The sequence below is a fragment of the Amblyomma mixtum genome, chromosome 3 (genome assembly GCF_055824585.1).
Source record: "Amblyomma mixtum isolate Tamu chromosome 3, ASM5582458v1, whole genome shotgun sequence".
Lineage (NCBI taxonomy): Eukaryota > Metazoa > Arthropoda > Arachnida > Ixodida > Ixodidae > Amblyomma > Amblyomma mixtum.
In genome coordinates, this window is record NC_143014.1 from 211,977,207 (window position 1) to 211,999,468 (window position 22,262).

Below are 22,262 nucleotides of genomic sequence, written 5' to 3' on the forward strand. Positions count from 1 at the left end.
CTCTCAAACATCACACGAGAAACCAGTTGGAGTGAGCCACGTGTATACATGATCCCCTTCAGAAGGTACGAGCAAGTTAAACACGCGAGTGCAGGCGCCGCTCCGGTATATCAAGAAACGTTAGCACCCGGCAAGACAGGCGCTCTAGCGACCCTGTAGGAAGAATGGAACGCTTAACATAACGAGCGCCGAGGCTCTATAAGAGCGTCAGCGAAGTTCATTTTTTCCTTAAATGGCGTCCTCTTTTCCTCTCACACACCTTTAAAATAGCAAACAAATACTATGAAAAAAATATCAGAACATGTATTTCGCAGTTTTCAACAGTCATGTGCTATGGAATGTCGGTTACGTGAGGTCCAAGAAACGACGTTAAAACTGCACACACCTTAACAGCTTGAAATAGGAACACTGTGTGTCGGTCGTATTATACACAACACATATGTACAGTAAATACATTCAAAACTTATGACAAGTGGTTTTCAGGTAACGATAATGTCTCTGTGCAGGCATAAACAAATATAAACAACGTGGTCAAACAGGGCAGCAGTTTGTATCTAGTCTTAGTGGCACAAACGCTGCGAACGCAGTGGTATTGATTGAGCCGTAAATGTTCCTGCGCTTGGCCATGCTACGCACGTCAATGCCCCGTGAGCAATAAATGGCGCATGTTTTGATTGCTACGACTAACGAATTATAAGACCACATATACTTGGTATGTACACGAGCAGGGAATTGAGGAGGAATGAATGACCTCTCCCTGGAATAAACACTCTTCCGCTTTCTCTCCACTTTTCCCTTGTCATCAAACCTGCATGGTCATTCAGTCAGGTTATTTATTACTGATTTCTTGGTATATTGCATCAACAACAGATTCAGTGAGCTTTGGGACATTTAAACACTAATTCGAGAAGAGGAAGCTTAGTTCAAGAGTCCTGGTCGGCTTGTAGCTCAAATTAAAATAGAAAAAAAAATTGTAAACGCGAAAACTGCGTTTGTATAGATTCGCATGCGTACGCAAATGAATTTCTCTCTGGGTTATTCATAGAGCAAGGTCCACTTAGCAAGGATAGAACGATCGCCGTTTTTGTGATTAAGAGGCATTTTGCTTTATGTTGTGCAGCAACGTAAGGCTGAAAGCTTGTCGGTTTCATTCACTGTGCGTCCTTAACGTGCCGGATTTAAAGTGGCCCCAGGGATCGGTGGCGATATCCGTTTGAGAGGTCCAGTCCTGCCGGCAACAATACGGCGTAGTCAGATGAGGGCGATAGCTTTTGCGTTTTTGAAGAGTGCTGGAGAGAGCATTCTAGGTGAGAAGCATTCTTGAGCTTAACAAGCGGAAGGGTTGATAAAAGATATTGTGGCCCCAGCCGCAATTTTTTCCTTTTATAACCTTTAGACAACTTGCTAATAGCTTTCTCGTGGACGTTTAGTGCCTCGTTGTCAGCACGGAATGGCTTTTATTATGCTTCATACTGCACCACCAAAGGCAATACACACTTTGCTTATGCTCAGCCGCATGCGCTACCTTCGGTGAATGATGCCGCACGTGCCAGATAGTAAAGCGTCATGTCTCTCGGGCAACAGTCTCACAGCCGCAGCCACAAAATGTCTGTAATCCACGCAAGGCAAAGTGGCCATGACTGATTGTTCTAATCCTGACCGAGAACAAAATAGGTCCGTAAAGTTCCGTGGGATTGCTGTAGGTCGAATATGACTTTGTGAGAGATGTCGGCTACAAAAAAACTATTTGATCTTAACTAGTAGCGCATACCGATTCAGCATGGCAGACTAAATCCACCTGTAGGGCACGCATTGTGGCGTCTTCTGCAGTCCTTAATTTCTGCTCAGCTCGTGGAATCATGGTCACAGCTGAAGAAGATGTAAGGTGCACATTTTGCCAGCATCACTGGGTACCCACCACAACAGCTGCACAGCGACTCTTTACACTGAAATGGATTCTTTCTAACCGAGTTTATGTATGGGCTCATGAGGGTGTATCGAGATCACAAAGGCTCGCGCGCAATGCGGGCACTGAGCGGAACGCAGACAGAGCACAGGCAGAGCTTCGGAAGATCGAGGAGTTTGTGCGCTGATCAATGCGTATACAGCTATGTCGCTTATGTACAAGCACAAAGTACGTCTATATAGATAGTATACAGAAGCCCCCGGATTCATCCAGGGGCTTTATTACAAGGCAGTTCAGAACTTGACACGCTGTATTTACATAACCAACCTACGGAACAACTAGAGCACTGGACATCCTGGCTGAAAGCCATGAAATACGGGTATTCACATCCGCACTAAGAAACCGCACTTGGCTGCTCCGCCAAGTGGTACGGAGCATCTCCAGACGCCGGTGGGCCCACTTTCGGCGCACCAATTCGTCCATCGCTCGCTAGCCTCTGGAGCTGACCTCCTCGGCTGTGTCAGTAGCGTCACGTCAATATTAAGGACGATTTCTCAGTGCTCTAAATAAGTAAAGAATGCAAAAAAAACCTGCAGGCACAAGTATATTCTGCGCCAACGCTGCGCTCACCGTAATTGACACATAAAGTAAAACAGTTTCATAGTTTACGCAAGGCCCTTGCGTTGACGGTGTGGTATCAGGAACAAGGAACACCGTTCCATTTCCGGAACATGGATAAGACTAAGCTCGGTTGTAAATACAGTTTCTGCCGAAGGGACAGCATGTTATCCGGTCTGTGAGACCGCGAGGCCGATCTTCGTATAGCCCACTTTTCATTTCAGCATGAAAATAAGATACGCACGTAATTTGTAAACAAACCGTCACCAAAAGATTACATATTATATTGATCCTCTGGTTTCTGTAGATCGGCGCACTACTTGACGTGCGTACATGTGTAGACGTACTACATACCTACGTATGTATTTAGCGTGCGTCTGTAACGTCATGCGTTTCGCGGTTAGTGTGGAACGAACGGGAGTACGCTAAGAAGCCCGCGCACCAAAGGATGAAGCTTTGTTCGCAGCCGATAGCTTTGATTTCGATGTGCGAGCCTGGCACGCTTTACCAAACCAGCCACGAACTTAGACGAGCGCAACACTTGTCTGCACTGCACAACACACGCAGAAGTTTTAGCCCACTTCTGCTTTCAACACACCGTAAGCAACAGTAAAGGCACCCGAGAAAGGCTGTAAGTTATACCTGCCGAACATAAACTCAAAGCATACGCTCCTTGCGCTCAACGCTCGACAGCAGCTATATAGCTTATCGCTGCAATGCCAGAATGTCTCGTTGTCACTGATGGACTAGTAATGGGAAACACAACTTAGAAGATGTTTATAACTAAGATCAATTAATTCTTTGGCCTAAACGAGCGTATCATCGTCAGGTGAAAATCGTGGATTGAGCTTGCCCAAAGACAATTTAGTTTGTTTCCCTGTCAGTGTGCTGCGCTTGTCTAGTGTGCCCAGAAACGAAAGGCTCTAAATATTCCAGTATTTCACCCTAAAAGGAAAGCGGACGTCGCCCGACAATACACCCGCTGCATGCGGTCTGTCTGATCTGTACTCAACCGCGCCATGCGTTCAAGAAACGTTCGCCGCGTTGAAACGCTCGGCCGTTTTCTCCAGGCTGCCTTCGTCCATGTGTCACCGCGGGGCCATCGACTGCCCGTGGAGGCGGCCTCGAGGGATCACAGGCTCTTGGTGCCGCGCAGTGCTGGGCCGGAATTATAGGTCATGCTCCGCGATGCCCGAGCGGTCCGCATCGCAGGCGTTCTCGTGGTGCTGGCCGCTTGCACCGGCTGTCGGCCGCCGCGGTGAGGCTCAGGAGTAGGAGCGCATCGAGTAGCGGGTGGACACGGAGTTGGGAGTCTGACGGTAGCAGTGCGCCTCGTCCTGCTTGCTCCTGGACGAGCAGCACCGCATGCGTGCCCGGAACTCCGCGCTGAACTTCTCCTGCGCACAAGAGGACAGCGGAATAGAGGTCACTGGGGCTCACGTTTGCAGCCACGGTTGCAGTCTTACGCCGATCAGCTGCAAATGCACAGAATACACCATTCCCGCATTACAGTCAGGCTTTCAAAAAAGGTGTAGACGTCATGGTAGAAAATATTAGCGTGCAAACCCTCCTCGGGTGTTGGCGGAAGTTTTGTTAACATCGAAGAACTTTCAGTATAGCTTGAGAGCGACATTACCGTATAGTCGTAAAAGAAGTTCGGTGAATGCTATTGACCTGCACGTCCTACTCGAAAAACGTTATTCTCCAGCCACGATCAGAGTATTGAGCTTATTTGGCTTGAGGTTTATGGCTTGCCTTCGACCGGCTCGATAACTAGGTGGTCCTGGTGAGCCATGCCTTGGGCACGTCCTACCAAAAAATGTTATTCTCCAGCCAATATCACAGTGAGCCAAGCCTAAGGCACCATTATCGTCGCAGTGATGCTCTGGGGTGCTGCTCTCTATCTCTCCCTCTGAGTACGTGATAACGATAAGTATTTAAATGCATTGGGAACATTGGCAAAAGAAAAAGAAGCCTTGCTTCAGCGGGTACACGAGTGCCGGCTGTGGTATCCGTCTCCTATTTTAAATTATTTCATCGGTCTCGTATGCTGGTGAGGTTCCCCATTCGACTGTAGTACAGCCGCTGAAAAGACGGGACAGGAATAAGAATCACTTCTGCTGTGGCTTCGTGCGGCAGTCCTATCTTTAGCGCTGCTTTAATACAATCTGCTATCAACTCAGCCGGCTCTCTTAATCATTCTTAACCGACGGAAAGCTTAAATCTGCATCACGTCTTGACCTCCTGAAAATGATAACACGTGGCTCTACTTTCGATGAGGCCAAAAGACATCGTAGAGACTTACGCTATAGATGGCGTAAATGAAGGGGTTGTAACAGGAATTGCTCATGGCCAGCCAATGGGAGCAGAACCAAATAACGTTGATGTAGCGATACCTGGAAATAGAACAAATATGGCGCGCATCAACTTTAAGCCGGCATCACAGAGAGTTATAGCATAACGTGATCCGCTTCCAGAAGAAGATCCCGTGTTCCCAAATCCTTTCAAGAAACATCCCGTTTATGTATAAAATGGCCTTACAAAATCAAGAAGTGAACACTAACACACGAGTTAATGCAGTTAGCTGGAGCAATATACAAGGAAAAGTGAGTAATTACTCATTCGCATCCACCCATCCATCCGCATCCGCATACATCCACTCAACATTGTTCCCACTTTGAATTATTGATCAGTTCGCTCTCGCCCTACGTATAAGCTTGCGTCCCGGTTAGCTCAGTTGGTAGAGCGACTGCTCCGGTGAAGTGGTGGTCCCGGGTTCGGACCCAGGATCAGGACGAATTTTTCTTTAACTATGAATTTTCTGTGAAAGCTGTACAGCTTTCCTTTGTAGCCGTATGGCTGCGCTCAGGTGGATGTGAATGAGTAATTACTCCCTTATTACAAATATAATCCACCTTGGCGGATTACCCTGAATAATATTTGACGAACTCCAATATACAAGGATATAATCATGCTTCGAAGTTTTGGACTACATGCAGCGTAACAACGAGATGGTGACCAGCAGAAAACAGACGGAGAATTTTTTGTGGTTTAGATAGCTTGCATCAGTAATCGAGTTCCTCGTTGTCTGCTTCACTCTCGGCAGCACAAAACAAACTTATGCGCTCGACCTAGTAGACAGTTCTCTTTAAAATCAATAGTTCGTCTCCAGAGAGCCTAGCAACCGGCACTGTGTTTATCTGGCGCAGTCCTTATCTCTTCCAGTTAAGAATCGCGCCCCCTGTAGGCCATCAGGCTCACATCAGCCAGCCCAACCCAGCAAACCAAAAACCTCTCAGAGACGTCTAGCTAGACGTCTCTGAGAGGTTTTTGGTTTGCTGGGAAAGGATTAGCGAAGGAGTATAAACCACGCATGTCCGTGGTCTATATACTACTTCAGTTTTCTTCTGAGGCCCTCGCAAAAAAATATACGAACAAACCCTCTCGCGGCTAGTAATCGTAGCTCTAAAGCTAAGCAGTGTCACGTTGCCACGCCATCGGGCCGAGATTTGTGGCCGGTTTATACTACGCGACCACCCGTGAGGCCCAAACGCTCAGCCTGCTTACTGGTTGATGCTGGGATAAAGCTCCTGGAGGATGTTGTACGTCTGGTAAGGCAGCCAGCAGATGGCGAAAATGGCCACGACCACCAGTATCATCTTGGTCACCTGCGAAAAGGGAAGGCAGCATGGCGTCAGGAAAGAAAACGGAACAAAATCAAACCGCTCAATTTCCCACACAATTTCTAGCGCACAATTTCCAGCGCACAAGTTCAACAAACAGAGCTTTATTCTTGAGTTAAATGGCCTTTCGGCCCAATGGAGGAAAAAAGGGGCAGGGAATGCAGATGGCGCTAGACTTGCGCTGCGGACTCAGCGAAGCGAGAACTCGCAACACCTGCTGTATTTATGGCCCTGCGCTCGTATGCAGTAGCCGCGTGGCTTTACGTCTGCGCGACTTATGTTTCGTGCAAGCATCCTCCTGCAGAACTAGAATCTGCGGCAAGATGCACGTTCTCCGCTGCAAAGCGCCTCTCTATAGGCAAGCTTCCGGCGGCCATTCTCGTAGAGGAAAAACCTCGCTGCTTGATTTCGGAAACCCAACCTCATTTTATGCATGCAGTAAATGGCGCATTTTACGCGGTGATATAACAGTTATTGAGTTAAGTAAAGATGGCGCATTAAATGGGCCGCTTAGACGGGTGGAATTAATCGCTGAGTTAGTAATCTTTGTCTGCTTCTCCAACGGATTCTTCCTCTCGCCTGTTAAACGACGATACTGGAATGAGCACATAAGCAAGCCTATGTTTTCAAAAATTGAGGCACAATTAAGGCGCTTCATATTCAACAGTGGTGCAATGAATGACCGCATTTGTTTCTGTTGAAAGTCGAGGCCAGGAGTAACGAGCCGGTCTTCTCGGGCGTCGGTCCTATCGCTCTGCAGACTGATAACATCAAGCAAGGCGATCGCGTTCCTCCGCTGTATACCTTTCAGCCAATGGATTCGTTGTTGGGCAGGTTCCTGAATCAATCGCAACAACTTCTGACGAAGTCTGAATGCTGCTGCAGGAATCTGTGGCTTCAGATGAGGCCAGAAGTGTGGGGAAAAAAGGAACATTTTTGTACCGCAGAAATCTACAATCTAAAAAGAAAATCAGAGATATTCCCTGCTGAGGCAAACAGTACTAGCGCAAGGTCGTACGTTAAGATTGTTTAGCAATAAATATGTTTCGTAATTTGGTGCTGCTGTCGCAGCCGCCTTGCGTAGGGCTGTCGAGAGGAGTGCCACGTGAAGAGTGCTTCCATATGTGGCAGAGGACGAAGCGTCAATGCGGCTCCAAACCGCACGGTAAGACAAAACTGCTGGTGGTTTCGCATTGCTAAGCACGAAATATTGTGCTGTGTTGTGTTTTTGTGTTGTGTTGGGTTTAGTGGCGCATAAGCATCTAAGGCTATCATGCGCCAAGCTCACGAAATATTGTGCGAGAGCGCAGTTTTTTGCAGGTAGGCACCATGCCACGCAACCCGAAAGCGCGATTCAGGTGTCTACTGACCCAGGGAGCCAGGTATGAGCGTCTTACATTTTTTTTTTCATCGTCAATGCCAATGTGCGCCGTCGGCCTGTGCTCCAGTGCCGCGTCTCTGCCGCAGGGTTGTCAACAACAACTCGTATTCCCCTAGTGCCGTGCTTCTACCTCAACGTTGTCCCCGCCAACGCATGCAGCGCACACCTCTCTGTCACTATCGCCATATAGCTCTAAGCGCGAATATTAGCTTCACAGCATTAATAGAGGACGAAGACGGCGATGTGCAATGCACAGCGTGATAGTGTACATGTAGTTTCATTCGCGGCGTGTTCGGTTGCGGGGATTGCCTAGCGCTCTCGCACAGCGGCCTGCGAATCTGATCTGCTCGTTCCTCCGCGTGTGCGACCCCCAGTTGTGGATGTTTAGTTTTTTATTTTTATTTTTGGCAGAAACCCACAAACACCGCAAACATACGTACAAACATTTCAAGATCTTGCTCGGGTTTTACCCATCGGAACAGTGTTTCCGCACTAAAGTATGGACCGTGAACTCATTTTCGACCATTGTGTAACGTAATGAGAGGGGCCGTGGACAGCGTGGGTTGCACTTTGCTTTTATACGCCCACTACGATCGTTTCCCTTTCAACTATTCACATCAACTTCAGCCGCTGAAAGCCGGGCTCACGTTTACTGAATGCACGGAGCGCGCAGAGGACACTGCACACATAACGGGCGGTTTTTGTGCGATTAAGAGGTTTGTTTTACAATGCAAACCGCAGCCATCAGAGTAGGTTTTCATTCGACCCCCGTCGAATCCACTTATCTCGGAAGTAAACAGCGCACGCGAGGACGGAAAGACCAGATGAGAAAAGGCGAGAGCACAGCGCCGTGTTTGTCTGCTCTCGAGCGCTTCCGTCCTTTTTATTTCTTTTCCGCAAGCAGGTGCCACATCGGCGCGCGCGCTTCTAATTCGAATACGGCGGGGCCGCTAGTGGGCGTGAAACGCGCCTCTCGTATACAATTCTAGGTGGGCGTTATTTGCCCGGTGAGCGTCGCTACCGCCAAGAGGCTGCGGACACCTGCGTGCGTGGGTGGTCAAGAGGCCCACGTGCGTTAGGTATCTATATCGGCTCCAACCTCTCGCAGCCAGGCCAGACCGTCCGTCGGAAGCGCAGTCACCGCCGCCGGGCGTAATCTGGTTGGCGCGGCCCAAGTGAGGCCAAACATCCCCGTCTGAGACCCATTATCGTAAATCCGATCGAATCTCTTCGCTGCGAGGAGGAGCGAGATACCGCGTAAGCGCCGACGCATCACCGCGAGGCACGAACGCCTCGCGTGTGCGCCGCCCCTGTTTCGTCTGCTGTCGCTGCTGCTCGGTGCTTTTGCCTTGTATAGCTTTCTTTGAGTGCTTTGTTCGTTAGCTCAGATCGCTCGTGATGGCTGGGCTCTACGGGGCGAGGTTCTCAGCTGAAAACACGCTATGAAAGGAGCCTAAGCGTCGAGAGATGCCGATGACGTCAGGAATCCGGTGTACTCGTATAACATTCTGTTTTTGTCTCTAGCTGGCGCCGCGCTGATTAAGAAACATCTTCATACCGCACCGCGTACTTTTTAGTGGCGTTTTATTATCTTTTCTTTCCCTTTTCTATATTTTTTTTTCATTTGGAGGCGCTTTTTATGTGCTTGCTGGTATGTGAAACATGGTTTTGTTGGCACCAGTGCAACAATCGACGGAGTTATTAGGGACACTGTCATTGTTTTTACTTTCATCTTTTTTTGTTAAAACCTATGTCGACCACAGGGCTGAAGAAGCCCTCGCTTATTTCACTGATAGCTGCAGCAGTCGCGAAGTCAACGCGAAGTAGAAGTGAAAGCGATTGTAGGGCAATGCGTGGAGCTCTGAAACGTTGAGCAGTGAGGCGGAATCTCGCTAAAAAATAACGCCAGACGGACGTGTCTACATGAAAACTTCCGCGAGCAAAAAGAGGTCCAAAAAGCGCTTCCTCAATCATCTGGCACTTCTGAGCCTACGAGTAGGTAGGATATCGGATTTGCCACCTGTCAGATCCAATTCGTTACCACTATTAATTGCACTTCTGGCAATGTGTGTCAAGTTTAAAACATTACGTTTTTAGTGCAGAAGCACTACTTAACGAGGTCAAACCAAACCAAGAATCCTGTCTGAAGCCTCGGAGTAGCTAGGGCAAGCTCAGGTTAGTTAAGAGGATTGTTGCGCCAGCTGCAGGCAGTCCGAGGAAGCTTGAGTAACTTCTGCGCAGCGTCGCGCCAGCTGTATCCAATGGGAGAGCGTCGCGCCAGCTGCCGCCGAGTTGAGAAAGAGTGTGAAGATGAAGAGAGAGAAACACGTTTTGCGCGCACATGCAGATGCCGCAAAGAGCCGTATAATGAACACATGCATTCCGGCGCCTACTCCCTTTAACTACGTTAGAACCCTACCACTTTTTCAGGGTGATACAGGAAGCCGCGCGATGCGGTCGCCGCAGGCATAACGGAGACGAACAATTGGCCTCCTTGATACAAAGCTCGCCGTCCTGAGTGTTTTCGTTTTCCCTCGAAGTAGGCCCCTTTCGAATGCACGATCGGGTATAATGAACGAAATCCAACCGCGCACTGCAAAATAGGATTTTTTTTTAATAGACGAGACATGCCTGAACACCTGTCGCAGGTTGTAACTTTAACCGTCAGCATCGTAAAAGCGCGGATACCGGACTATGGAAGGCCTCATGGGCAGCTATGAGAAACGACTAATCGGAGTAAGTGAGCAAAGGTGTTCATAATAGTGGAGGTCAGCAAACGCAAAGTACGCTTCCGGTGGAGTTCCCAGAGGTTCATGGCATGCTGAGCTCATCAGGCTGGCCAGAAGCTGTTGAGCAATCTTTGCAATGATGGGCCAGCTGCCTGATGCCACAGCTGAAACTCAGATGCTACCACGTGCGCAATCAGGAAGGGCTAGCGTAATGCCAGCAGGAATATCGTTTCAAGGCTGTAAATAAAGCCGCCTTCGGTATTCCTTCGCAAATGCGCCAGCAGAACAGTTTGTTGACGTAACGAAAGTTTTGGCCCTGGGCATTCGGTGTCCGTCTACATAAAAGTCCGGCCATGTACAGGGTCAATCACCCTTAGAGTGAACACGGCTCCGCGTGGCCCCGTGCCGGCGGAGTGCCACTGCATCTCACCCCTTCATGAATCAATGCAGAATGGCGCCCGAGAAGAGGGCACTCGACGTGGTGCTTGGTGTCATTTGCCCCCTTTGCATGGGTTTTCTACCGGCTTGGCCGCAATAGTGCTCCGCATGTACGCCGCCACGCGGAGCCGTGTTCCCTCTAAGTGTGATTGACCCTGTACTTCAATCTGGGGAGGCGAGAGCTCGTCAAGCTACACCCCTAGCTTTTTCTCTCTGCCTCCCTCATCCTTGTGATGAAAAATAAAGGCATTATTATATAGCAGCTATAGCGGTGGAAGCGCTGAAACATCACTTTGGCCCGCGCAAAGTATCTTGCTTTTTAATTTTCAAGTCGTTATTTACATAACGTGCTTAGAGCGACAGGAGCGCGAAAAGAATTTTTCAGCAGTGTTTGGCCAATACTGTTGAGATGACGGACAAGGTGACGAAGGTACAAAGGTACAGTGGCGCGCGAAAGTGTGCGAGCAAGAAATTCACTCTCAATCGAGGCATGCAACCGGGGCCAGGCGCTTGTAGAGTCGCATTCCATAGATTCTGCACCGGACGTGTCATCAGTATAAGTAGGACATTTATTACTCAGCCATACGCTATGCCACTACTCACAACCTGGCCGCAGATTTTTCCACATCGCTTGACCACGGAAGCGCGGCCGGTGCACCTTCGGTATACATTATACGACCCAGTCTCTACAACGCCACCTTCTGGTCAACGTCTGAGAAGTAAAGCGTGAGCCCCATCAGCCACAAGTTTGTATCCGTTCCGTTCAGAGGAAGAAAACGGCCGCGCGTGGATCATCGCTCGGCGCAAAACAGCACGAACTTGTGAACCGACTCAGGTTTGCTTGCTTCCTTTCTCTCTGTATATTGCGCACATCTTCTTGTTTGCGCACATTTATATGGTGCTCTTTAGATACCTCCCTAGAGTTTCACGCGAAAACTCCAAACTCGAGGCATTCCTCTTAGATGAAGTGCTTCCGCGCCTGGTTTCGATAGTATTCGCAACGGCTCCAACCTGCCTCACATGTTCGCAGCTCGGAATAGCGCTGAAAGAAAGTTGTGCGTTCGCGGGACTACGGCGCCTACTGGTGGGGCTGCTTTTTTTTTTTATACCATGGTGTCTTAAAAGCAGGAAATGTATGGTATACATGGAATTTCATTTCGTTGAAGCTTTAAATTGAAACCTGACAGCATTCCGTGGCCTCTTCTTGGGCACAAGGAGCAAGAATAGCCCCGTGAGGATTCGGGCCAACTGTTTTACACATATTTTTATCCCTATTCTTTTTTGTCTGCGAAATCACGCTGAAAAGAGGACAAATTTATCTGCTGGAACCAGACTAAGGGAACAAAGTACCGAGAATGCTCAAATATCGCAATATTCGAGAAATATTTTCTAAGGGATGCAGCTTCGAATTTCCTCTTCTCTACACACTGCAGACAAGGTATAGCGTAATATGAAACTCGTCGCTTGCAGCCAGCAACGGCAGGCATACAGTCAAAGACGCTGGGATTATGAGACTACAAGGAGCTCTCAAGTTTAGCTGCCGAACGAGAAACTATGTTCGTTTTGCTTTTAAAAAAGTTAAGGAATACTTTTCGCTACATCCATTCCATCGATTTTGTCTCCTCATTTGAGACTCACTGAAACTTTAGCCTTGCGCCACGATGAGCACCTTCTCTCAGTTCTATGCAAGACTGGGGAACGATAAATGCGCCGTGTTTTTGTCCGAAAGTCATTTCTGTATATAAGATCACCGGGAGTAGTTTACGAGTAGCGGTCATGCCGTTCGCAAAACGCGTGCACATTTGCATGCCTCTCAATAGGCAAGCCTTCTCATCGCTCGCTTTGTGCTTTCTTGGGCTGTTCTGAGGGCCCTCAATCCTCGCCCTCCCCAAATTCCTCCCCCTTTTTTATGTTCATCACATGCAGCATCAGCGCTTTCCAAGCCTTCTCAGAAGTGTTTTTTTTCTTTCTCAACTTATACCCCCGATGCAGCTTGAAAACTGTTGGCTGACATTCCTTTCGGCAGCAGCTATTCGTCACTGGCGAGAACACAAGCAGTGGTCCGTGCTCATAGTCAAAAAGGCGCCGGCCCGTCACGTGCAACTTCCGCTGAAAGGAGCTTTCGTGATTCTCGCCGGCTGCTGTGGGAATACGTGTAGTGTCCTATGCGTAACATACGATTCCAAGGTGAAATATTTTCGGACGCTCTTTCATACCAATACACGGGCGTTCTTGAAATCGTGCCGGCGTAATCTATTAGTTGAAATTAATCATTCAGCTTCTAGACCACTGAAGGTGCACAATAAGTTTCGGCAAGAAGATGCTAGCGCGTCGAAATAAGCCGCAGATCGCCTAATTTTCGTTGCGGTATAGCTTTGCTACAAAAGAGCTTTCCAGGGTTTGTAAAGCGGGAGATATCCTGAACGTTCCAGTCCCGGGCGCACTTCAAATATCTTGCGCCTCGCAGAAATTCCCTTATACGAGTGGCGGCATAGTGTGCCCAAGCTCGCACACCTGCAGTCGCTATCACTGCTAGCCACGGTTCGCGCTCCTGTCTCCTCGAGGTTTTCGAACTCTTCCTTTAGACCCTGCAAAAAAATAAAAAAACGTTACAGATCAACTCGCATGTATATGATTTGCGCAGGCTGCATCCTTTCGACGCTCCGTAGGTTTCCAGTTGACTTATGTCGCGTACCTCCAGCGTGTCAGAAGTTAATCAGTTTATCGTAACTAATGAAATAGGTTATTTTGAGGAACACTACACCTACTGCTTCCGTTCGGAGGTCGTTCATAGCACTACTCGACTTTTATTCCCGCAGAAATTCGCAAAAGCGTTAGGTCACTTTACGTGGCACTCCCTGCATAACGTACGCCATCAGCACACGCGCAGTTAAGACGCTTTGTTCGGTCTTTCGTAACCATTCTGTCCGCAATTAACCTTGGCCTATCTGTCACTGCGCCCTCGCAGCCAGTGACGTCAGGGCTGACAGCTTCCAAGCAATTATGTCACCGGCTCTTGTGTCTATGGAGAGGCTGACCGAAGGAAGAGAGGCAAAGGGCCCCAGTCGAGGGAACAGAACTGTTACGAAATGAGGCCCCTTGCTGCCGTCGCGCATAGACAACGAATTTGGAACGCGTCGTCGTTGCATTCTCTCTTACAACGAACCCAGGCAAGAAAAGAAGACAGCGCACTTCTGCGAATGGCGCGGCGACAAAGGCATTTTCCAGCTGTGCACACGTGGAACGTATATTGCGACACGCCCGCCCCCCCCCCCTTATGTATTCTTCGGCGTAACAGTTGCTCGTTGCTGCGGCTGCTTCGCAAGGATGAGTGACACCGTCGGGCCACGAAAGTGCGTGCCCCAGATTTCGAAAGCGCGCGGATCTCCTGGCTTCGAGGAATAGCTAAAGCTTCGGGCATTGTACCGGCCGAAAGGCGCGCCGTGCATGCCTCCAGCCAGAACACCTCCAATGACTTCAGAGACGGTGACGTACGACGTCGGCAGCGCATTACAGGTGAGTGAGCGCGTTGAGAAACTCCCTGCAAGGAATGAAACGAACCACGCAAAGAAGACCCCAGTGTGTCTCTGTGTGCAGTGTCGTTAATTACCAGAGTAAGTGGCGCGGAGCAAACGAGAAGTGTTTCAGTCTTTCCCGGGAAAAAAAAAGTAAATTGCCAAAAAACCGTGCTGAGCCTCAGTTCTACGCTTTATCCTGTTGATGGTTTTGTACCCTGCAAGAGAGCGCTTCGTTCGCCTTTTAGAAAGAGGCACAGAAGAAAAAAACAACGTTAATGCGCCAAAATGGTCCAGAGAAGCTAGAGCAGTATGAGAAGCTAGAGCATGCATGTCTGAGAAATGGCATTCTGACACAGAGCAGGAGGAACGTGGTGCGTCGTGGTCTGTATCGCCTGCATGGTACAGATGATACACGACTTTGACGCTGTCAGTACGAGCTGGCTGACAATGAGGAAAAAATTCAGCGCCGTAACGAAAACACTTCGAGACTCCTACTTTCCGCAGGCGGGGGGTTGGGGGGGGGGAGTGACACTGATGCAATTTGCTCAACTTCAGCGAAGCAAGGCGCTCTACAGTCTGCCTTTTTCTTTTTTTGAACCCAGGCTGTAGCACCAGGCCGCCGTCGAATCAGCACAGCCGAGAGTATCCTAATTAACACCGCAACGACTAAAAGTGAGTGCGAAAGGAACGAGCGCTTTGTGGCGCCTGCTCAACGCAGTGGTGCTTACGTCCTTTTACACGCACTATACATGCACCACAGAGCACCAACCGGGAACCTTTGCAGAAGCAACAGCCTTCTTGAACGCGTCTCGGACCCCGTCGCGTCATCACTTTCGGCAAGCAGCTGACTTCGTACTACAGGGGCAATGAACCGTGCCTTTTTTCTTTTTTCTTTCCTGTAATCTTTCTATACACGCGTGGTTTTGAATTTCTCGCTCATCGAAACGCGGCCGCCGCGGCATGGGTTCGAACCCACGAACTGGCGCTCGCAAGCCGAGCGTTATATTCATGAAGTCACGGGGTCAGAGTACCTCGGGGAAGTTTTTCTTTATATGCCCATATATAGCTGTGACAGAAGTACAAGCTGATAGAAGACCAAAGGACACCGAAAAATGAGAGACACACTACAACGAGAACATTTCAGACGATCTATTTATAGCCGCCTTGTTGCGCACGCTTCATGTACTTGAAACCAGCCCCAGATAGCGCCAACCTCTACCTCATTAAGCTAGAGAAATGCACAGTCCAGTCAGCAGGATCAAGTTCGAACTTCCGGCGGAAGTCTGAACGTGCAAAAAAAGCCGGTGGGTGCAGCTAACAGCGGCGCGATTTTGTTTCTAAGACACCGACTCGATAGTATTAGACGCCAACAGCGCACACGCGCACACACAGTTAGAAAAGAATTAATCCAAACTGATAGTCTCTTAAAGTGCACGAACGAATCAGAGGAAGCATACATTACATAGTGATGGTGGTGCCATCCGGCACGCCTTCCCTCACCGCACGAAACGCAAAGAACGCCGACAAGCGTCAGCAAAACGACTCTCTCTTTTCCGCGAAAGAATTTTCTTATTTTCTTTTCTTTTTTTTCCAGTTCGCGGGCTCTTCCTAAAGTTTAAATGCTGAACACATGGAAGGAATGTCATGCCATCAAATAAGAGAAAGACTTACTGGTCGTTCGCTTCTCGTGGATTCCGCAACGGCGATTCGAGAACAAGCCATTGCTCGTAACGAAGCGTCATTTCAAGCGAGCAGGTTCTGAGGGCTTAAAGGATATTTTCGCAACATAGTAAGTGCGCGTGCTTTTGACAAGTATCGCAACGATGTCGGTAGGGGAAAAACAAAAAAGATCAGCTAACTTGCCAGTTATTACAGAGACATATTTATGAAATAACGTTCATGCCTCGTGTAACAGTGCTGTTATTTTCAAGATTGGTGAACGTGGGAACACTTCTCTTCGCGTGGCGCTTCTTTTTCTGACAGATTCTGTCCGGAGTTCGACGCAATATCCTGGTAAGTAGCAAGAAACAGCCTTAGAAACAGAGCACACGTGTGGCACACATAGAAGCTTGGTAACGGAGACGTCGAGTAGATTCATTTCGTTAAGGTAAGTTACAGCAGAATTCGTCTTAACCGTATACGCGGTGCTGTGCAATTAAAAAAAAAAAGGTATGCACGTACTTGGTCGAGTGTCTCATCAGCAGCGCCTTAAATTCAGATCGTGCATCTGGAGGACCCAATATGGGAGGAAATATAGCTGAACCTTTCGCGTTTCTCTTTTGGGATAGACTACGCAGTGGAAATATATGCATATTTATTATCAAAATAGCAAGCTTCGTGTCTGGGCGAACTACGTATGCTCGCGTACACCATAGTAGATACCGCAGGGACCATCGCATGAGAAAGGGCATGAAAATCACAGAAATGTGACAGCTTCTACGCTAAGCCTAATGCATGCATTGTTATGAAATTAAGGCACCATGTGAGGTGTCTTGGCGTAGTTTAACATGTATGTTTTCTTCCTTGTAAGGCATCTCTTCCTAACAGTGTAGACCAGTTTATAGCCATGATGTGCGTGGTTTCTATACGTGTGCAAACGCGGCACGTCACTTTACGCCGCGTGGTCTAGCTACTGCGCCACCGATCCCTCCTAAACTGCTACGTACGCTCGCTGTCTGCTTAAGTGTAGGACTTCGCGAATGATTTCCGCAAACGCTGCCAGCCGCGGCGCACTTGATGCCCGCATGTGCGCTTCACTGCATGCCAGCTGCGGCTTCCTGCGCGCATGTGCTGTTGGTGATGAAAGTCCCTTTCCACAAAGGTAAACAGTTTAACACTGCCCTTTAGCGTTGTATATAGTTAGTAACCTTTAGTTCACCACTGACCATTCAAGAATCCATGTTGCTGCAACTGCTCGGCCATCTATTTCGCACGATGAGGGATTTACGGTTCCGATGGACTCCTGAAATGTCTTTGGTGTTTTAAAGAGACGCTATAAGCATAGCTAGGCATTTCTTACAATTAAAATGATGAAAAATAGAAGAGATGTGTATCAAGACAAAAAATAATAATAAGGACTTAATAATAAGGACTTGCACCTAGAATTGTTGCGACGTGATAAAACAAGTCTCTTCACAAAGCCGGCTTAATGAGTAGAAGACTTTGCACTTCCGTTCACCTAAGACCTTTGTTCCCCTAAAATCTTTCGTTCACTGCCTCGCCGCGCTGCAGAAGGTGCTTCTAAGAGAAAAGTATAAATCTAAAATAAGAGCCGCCTGTATCAGAAACGCAGCAAAAACGGAGATTTTGAGCGAACCGTTTCAAATGTGGCGGAATGCGCGAGCCTTTGCACGGCAGAGCAGCAAGCTACAAGCGTCTCGGACTAGACGGCGGCAAGTAAACAGGCACCGGAATATTTTCCCTCGCACTTCCCGTGTCCTTGAGGAACAACAACAACAGCAACAAGAAAGCATGCATTCAGGCAGCGTACACACAGCGTCGGATGCAAACCCGTGGACGCAACCGCGCGTATGCATGCGTTTGTGCGCCATGCGTGAATTGGAGCGCACGGGCAACGATCGGAGCAAGCGAAGGAAGGCCCGTGGCTCATCGGGCGCCTGGCGGGCTGCTGCTTTTGGCGTTCCTCGCCCGCGTCGCGGCCCGGGAAGATGCGTCTGAAGCGCCCGGAACTGGCACGCGTGCCTCGCCCGCTAGCGAGAGTGGCACGATCCGGAACAGCGCGCGGAGATGCGGCCTGCTCCAACTTTTTTCAACTTTTGCGCGTGGCAAAGATGGGGAACAAACAACAATTCGGCGACGGAAGCGGCAGCGACGTCGAAAGACACGACGAGACTGCGCAGACTATATCGCATTGCAGTGGAACGCGGACAATGCGGTGTAAGGTTCTCCTCGGGCGGGCGTTGTGATAAGCGAGGAAGAGATGACTGGTCGGAGGAACTATACCAACTGGTTAAAGTTGTTTAGAGTACGACACTCGCCCCCGAGGCTTGGTCAGTCGTGCTGGCGCCGCACGGTGGCGAGCGATGAAGCGCGGAAGCGAGCGTTTCTGTTCACGCCCGTTTTTGTTCCCACCAGTTTTCACGCGTCTATAACCCGACGTTATACTTGTTCTGTACATTTCACATACAAACATCACTCAAAACCAAAAGCAGAAGCGGCAAGAACCTAACACCGACACTACCAAACCAGAATTTTTATTCATGCATTTCGTTGGCCCTGCAGGAAACAATGGAACACGGAGTACCAAACAGCACGGCATAAGAGCGCGCACTGTGGAAGTGACGCAGATTCAGTGAACCGTTTTATTTAGATCGCGGGGGTGGCTTTCGGCTACACCGGCTGGCAACAAGAGCTAGTGCTCGGCGTGCCCTCGGAACTTTTCAGTGCTGCTTAGACGCATGTCGGCCTAAGTGCACAGCGACAAGGACATGCCGTGAAGGAGTCGGAGAAGCCCCGGGGCAGCAAAACGAGAGTACACAAATGAAAGGAAACAAGGCCTGCGGTCGAGCCGCTGGCACACCCAGTAAACACTATACAATGAGCCACCAGCTTGGTACAGTAAGCAGCAAAACGTAAAAACGATTCCATTAGCAGCCCGCGCTGCGTCTCGTATTTGCCTTTCTCATCGATCTGACCGTGTGCTGCGGACGAAGAAAAGATAGGCTCGCAGGCATGGAAAAGAGGGCGTCCAAAGAGAGAAATGTATGCCGACCAGAAGGCAGGGGGAAATTTCCGGCTTTGTAGGCTTTTGGCATTAATTCTGCGCTTGTCTGTCCTTGTTTCGACTGCTGCCTCCGGCGCTGTAGTGTCGGTGGTTGGGAGTGCGGTGTTTTTCTGGACGACGCAGTAGCGGCCTTGGTCACACTAACCGCGACGATGTTAACGCGCACGGCAGACCGCAGATCGGGAGGCAGTCTGCAACAAAAGGCGTACCGGCACGTTTAGCGAGAGCCAAACCAAAGGCGCAGAGAAGGCGTGAAAAATAAGCGATTTTCGTCGCCGTAAGCACGAAACAGAAATACCTCAAATAGTCTCCAGCGAGTCGGGCTGCGGGACTAGTTTCACTGGTTCGACGATGTGAGGAACAAGATGCAGAGCGAATGCCGTGTTTCTATTTCCGGTCATAGATGTACGTTTTTTCTCTTCTGTTATCTTTTCAGTTTACGCTACTCTGCTAGTCTGTTTTTGTTCTTTCTTTTTTTTTTGTCGCTTACTGGCGCCCTGTATATTGAAGTTCGTCCTTCTTTTAATGTTCGCTTCATTTCCCTTTTCCCTCCTTCTACGCCCTCATTCCCCTTCGTGTCCATTACTCTGTGGCATATTCGCGTCCCTGAACTTGCACGTTCTAAATGGGATGCAATAACAGTTCCGCGGAGCAGTCAGAAAAAACGCCTACCTCTACGAAACGAGGAAATGAGGGACGGTAACTGGGAGCAAGACCGACAGAAATTTAAAAAACGAAAAAAATCAGCACGGGAAGCTCGCGGCCAAACCAGAACGCTTCGCGGTTGGTGATGCACCAAGAAGGGAACCGCTATACTCCATGTGCCTCCGGGTTCCACTCGTGTCTGAGCGAAGTGGACACGGAGCAATGCAGGAAACGATCCGCAAGCATAGATGCACTCTGGTCAAGAGCAATGAGAGCACTCGTATTGGAGAAGCGAAGGGCGAGCTTGGCCTACCTATGTTTTCGTGTCTCGTTTGCCTCTACACAGATTCGAGAGCGTGTTACTTGTAGCGAGGTGGACGCATATACTGAAAACGGTTTGTTTGTTTGTTTTTTTACGCTGCCAAATGGAGCAAAGTGCCGGGAACTTCTAGAAGCGCTGTTACTGGCGTTTGGTAAGAATAGAGAACAGTGAGTTTTTGTGCAGTGTTCACGGCCGCTGTGTGTTCGACTTCTGGTAAGGGAGGAGTTCACGTCTACGCCTGTACCACAATGGCTGAAAGAAAAAGAATGAAAAAGAGACTGTGCTGGCTGAAAGAACAAAAAATTGCGAAGATTCAGCTTACGGCAGTTACCGCGGTACTGTCGCAGCGGGCGCTAGTTCTTATGCGGTTATTGCCTCCACCGGAAAATTTCTTCCGACTGGCAGCATTACCACCTAACTGTGCGCACCAGTGGGCAGTTAATAGATTATAATTACCAGTGCAGAGGAGATGCATTCAAGCTAGATATAGGTAGAGCTTAACAAACCGATAAAATTCACTCATCTTCATATTTGTACGTACAGATTGCGCTCAATTGTATACAAATCTGCGGCATGCGAGGAAGTTCTGTTCTCAACATGGTGTCACGGATAGATTTATTCATCAGGGAGAACTTCACGCGTCCTTCTTGGCACTGAAGCATCTTTTAATCGCCGTTTACTATTCCCACGTTTTTTTAGTTGAAGTATTGCAGCCGCTTTTCGAGAATGCAAAAGCAAAGAAATAATTGAGATCGCACTTCAATCTCGTAAGTCATCCTAGAACGTTACAAAAAAAGTGTTAAGCAATGTGCATAATCATTGCTAAGAGGAAACAATAACCACATTTCATCATCAACGTATACACCAACTCGGCCAACTTTCGGTATTGGTAGACATACCACGTCCCACGTTGAGCAAATTAACTTGTCCCCCGAGGAAAATGAAAATTCCAGCCCCATTAGAAAAGCATCCACTCCTACGACGCTGCTTGACCGCCTTCTACTGCTACAGCCTATTCAGTAGCTATACGAGTATGATGGTCATGGCAACGAGTGAACTTGTGATGACTTTTCTGCCTAAGTCATCAGCTGCCCGGGAGCTTGAAACGGGCCTCGCGCTTCCCAATGATCGGTAGGCCTTGATCCCTGTGTCAGGCATGAATACTGGACTGGAAGAGTCGAGCTTCATGTGTTATACACATCCTGACTGGGGATAGTTATCATATGGTTGTGATCAGAGAGCTCTCATCTGGATGACGGCCTGCAACGACCATTTGTCCCTGCACTCATTCATTAACCTTCTCCAAGCACGTAGGCGCACACTACCGCGCATGAGGTTCGGTGAACTCGGCATTTCTTTTTCCTTTTTTTTCCGCCAGAGGTCTCTGTGCACCTTCCGCGACCGGGATCATTTCAGGAAGCTTAAGTGCTAGGCCTCGCCAACCACCGCTGAATTAGCAGCGGTGAAGACCACCCTGCGGGACGTAACTAACGGCCCCGCCTTAACGCCAGTAATTTTCTGGATGCGTGCGTCGCATTGCAAGCGGCGACAAAAAAAAAAAAAGAATTAGTTCCGAGGCGCGCATTTTGTATGCGCCAGCAGTGCGCACGGGTCGCAAGATTCAGCTGCGGTGGTCTCTTGATCACTATGACACGTGGGTAACGTAACTTTCCGCACGGTTTCCGTACTGCCGAGAGCTTCCTAAATTTGCCGCACCGGCACGCAGCTTTTCCATACCTGTACCCAGGTTTATGTCGCATTTTTTGCATGGTCGAACCTAGAAGTGTGGCTGCAGGTTTCCACTGAAATTACGCAAGCTGGTCAGTGCTAGCACCGTCACAATCAATATGAAAGTTTTCGCCTTCGTATTGGCTGACCAAGACCATTAAAGTTTTCCTGTTCATTACTAAAAATTCGGGACAAGAGCTTCTAGTTCTCCTGGCTGCCACCACGTGGTGAATGGCTTTAAACAACAAAAAAATAACGTGTTTACATTATCCGTGACGTATGAAAGAAAAAGACTGACCGAGTGGCTGCCACTGAAGCGCTATTGGGTTGCTAGGCTTACCGGCACTGTCTGGGCGCTGTCCCGAATCTGCGGTAATGGCGTTCGTCACTTACTCTCCAACAGAAATGATGGCGCAGTACAGACAAACCAAGCGGCTGAGCTATTTTCACGCTGTCCGTTAACCATTTTTCCCAAAATAAACTGCGCTATAGCAGAATATAATCCTAGTACGTTAAGTCTAAAGTAATCGCCTTAAAATTGCGTCAGGCT

General features: G+C 48.8%; 1 protein-coding gene across 1 annotated transcript in view; it reads right to left on the reverse strand.

Moving 5' to 3' along the window:
• Positions 1–22,262, reverse strand: part of LOC149353553 (tachykinin-like peptides receptor 99D) — a 154,688-nt gene continuing 132,426 nt past the window's right edge. Inside the window, exons 2-4 of the mRNA XM_089582647.1 lie at positions 6,092–6,192; positions 4,830–4,920; positions 1–3,921 (exon numbers count right to left, since the gene is read on the reverse strand). Of these exons, the coding sequence (XP_089438773.1) occupies positions 3,790–3,921; positions 4,830–4,920; positions 6,092–6,192 (324 nt within the window). The 3' untranslated portion in view covers positions 1–3,789. The remainder of the gene's footprint in view (positions 3,922–4,829; positions 4,921–6,091; positions 6,193–22,262) is intronic.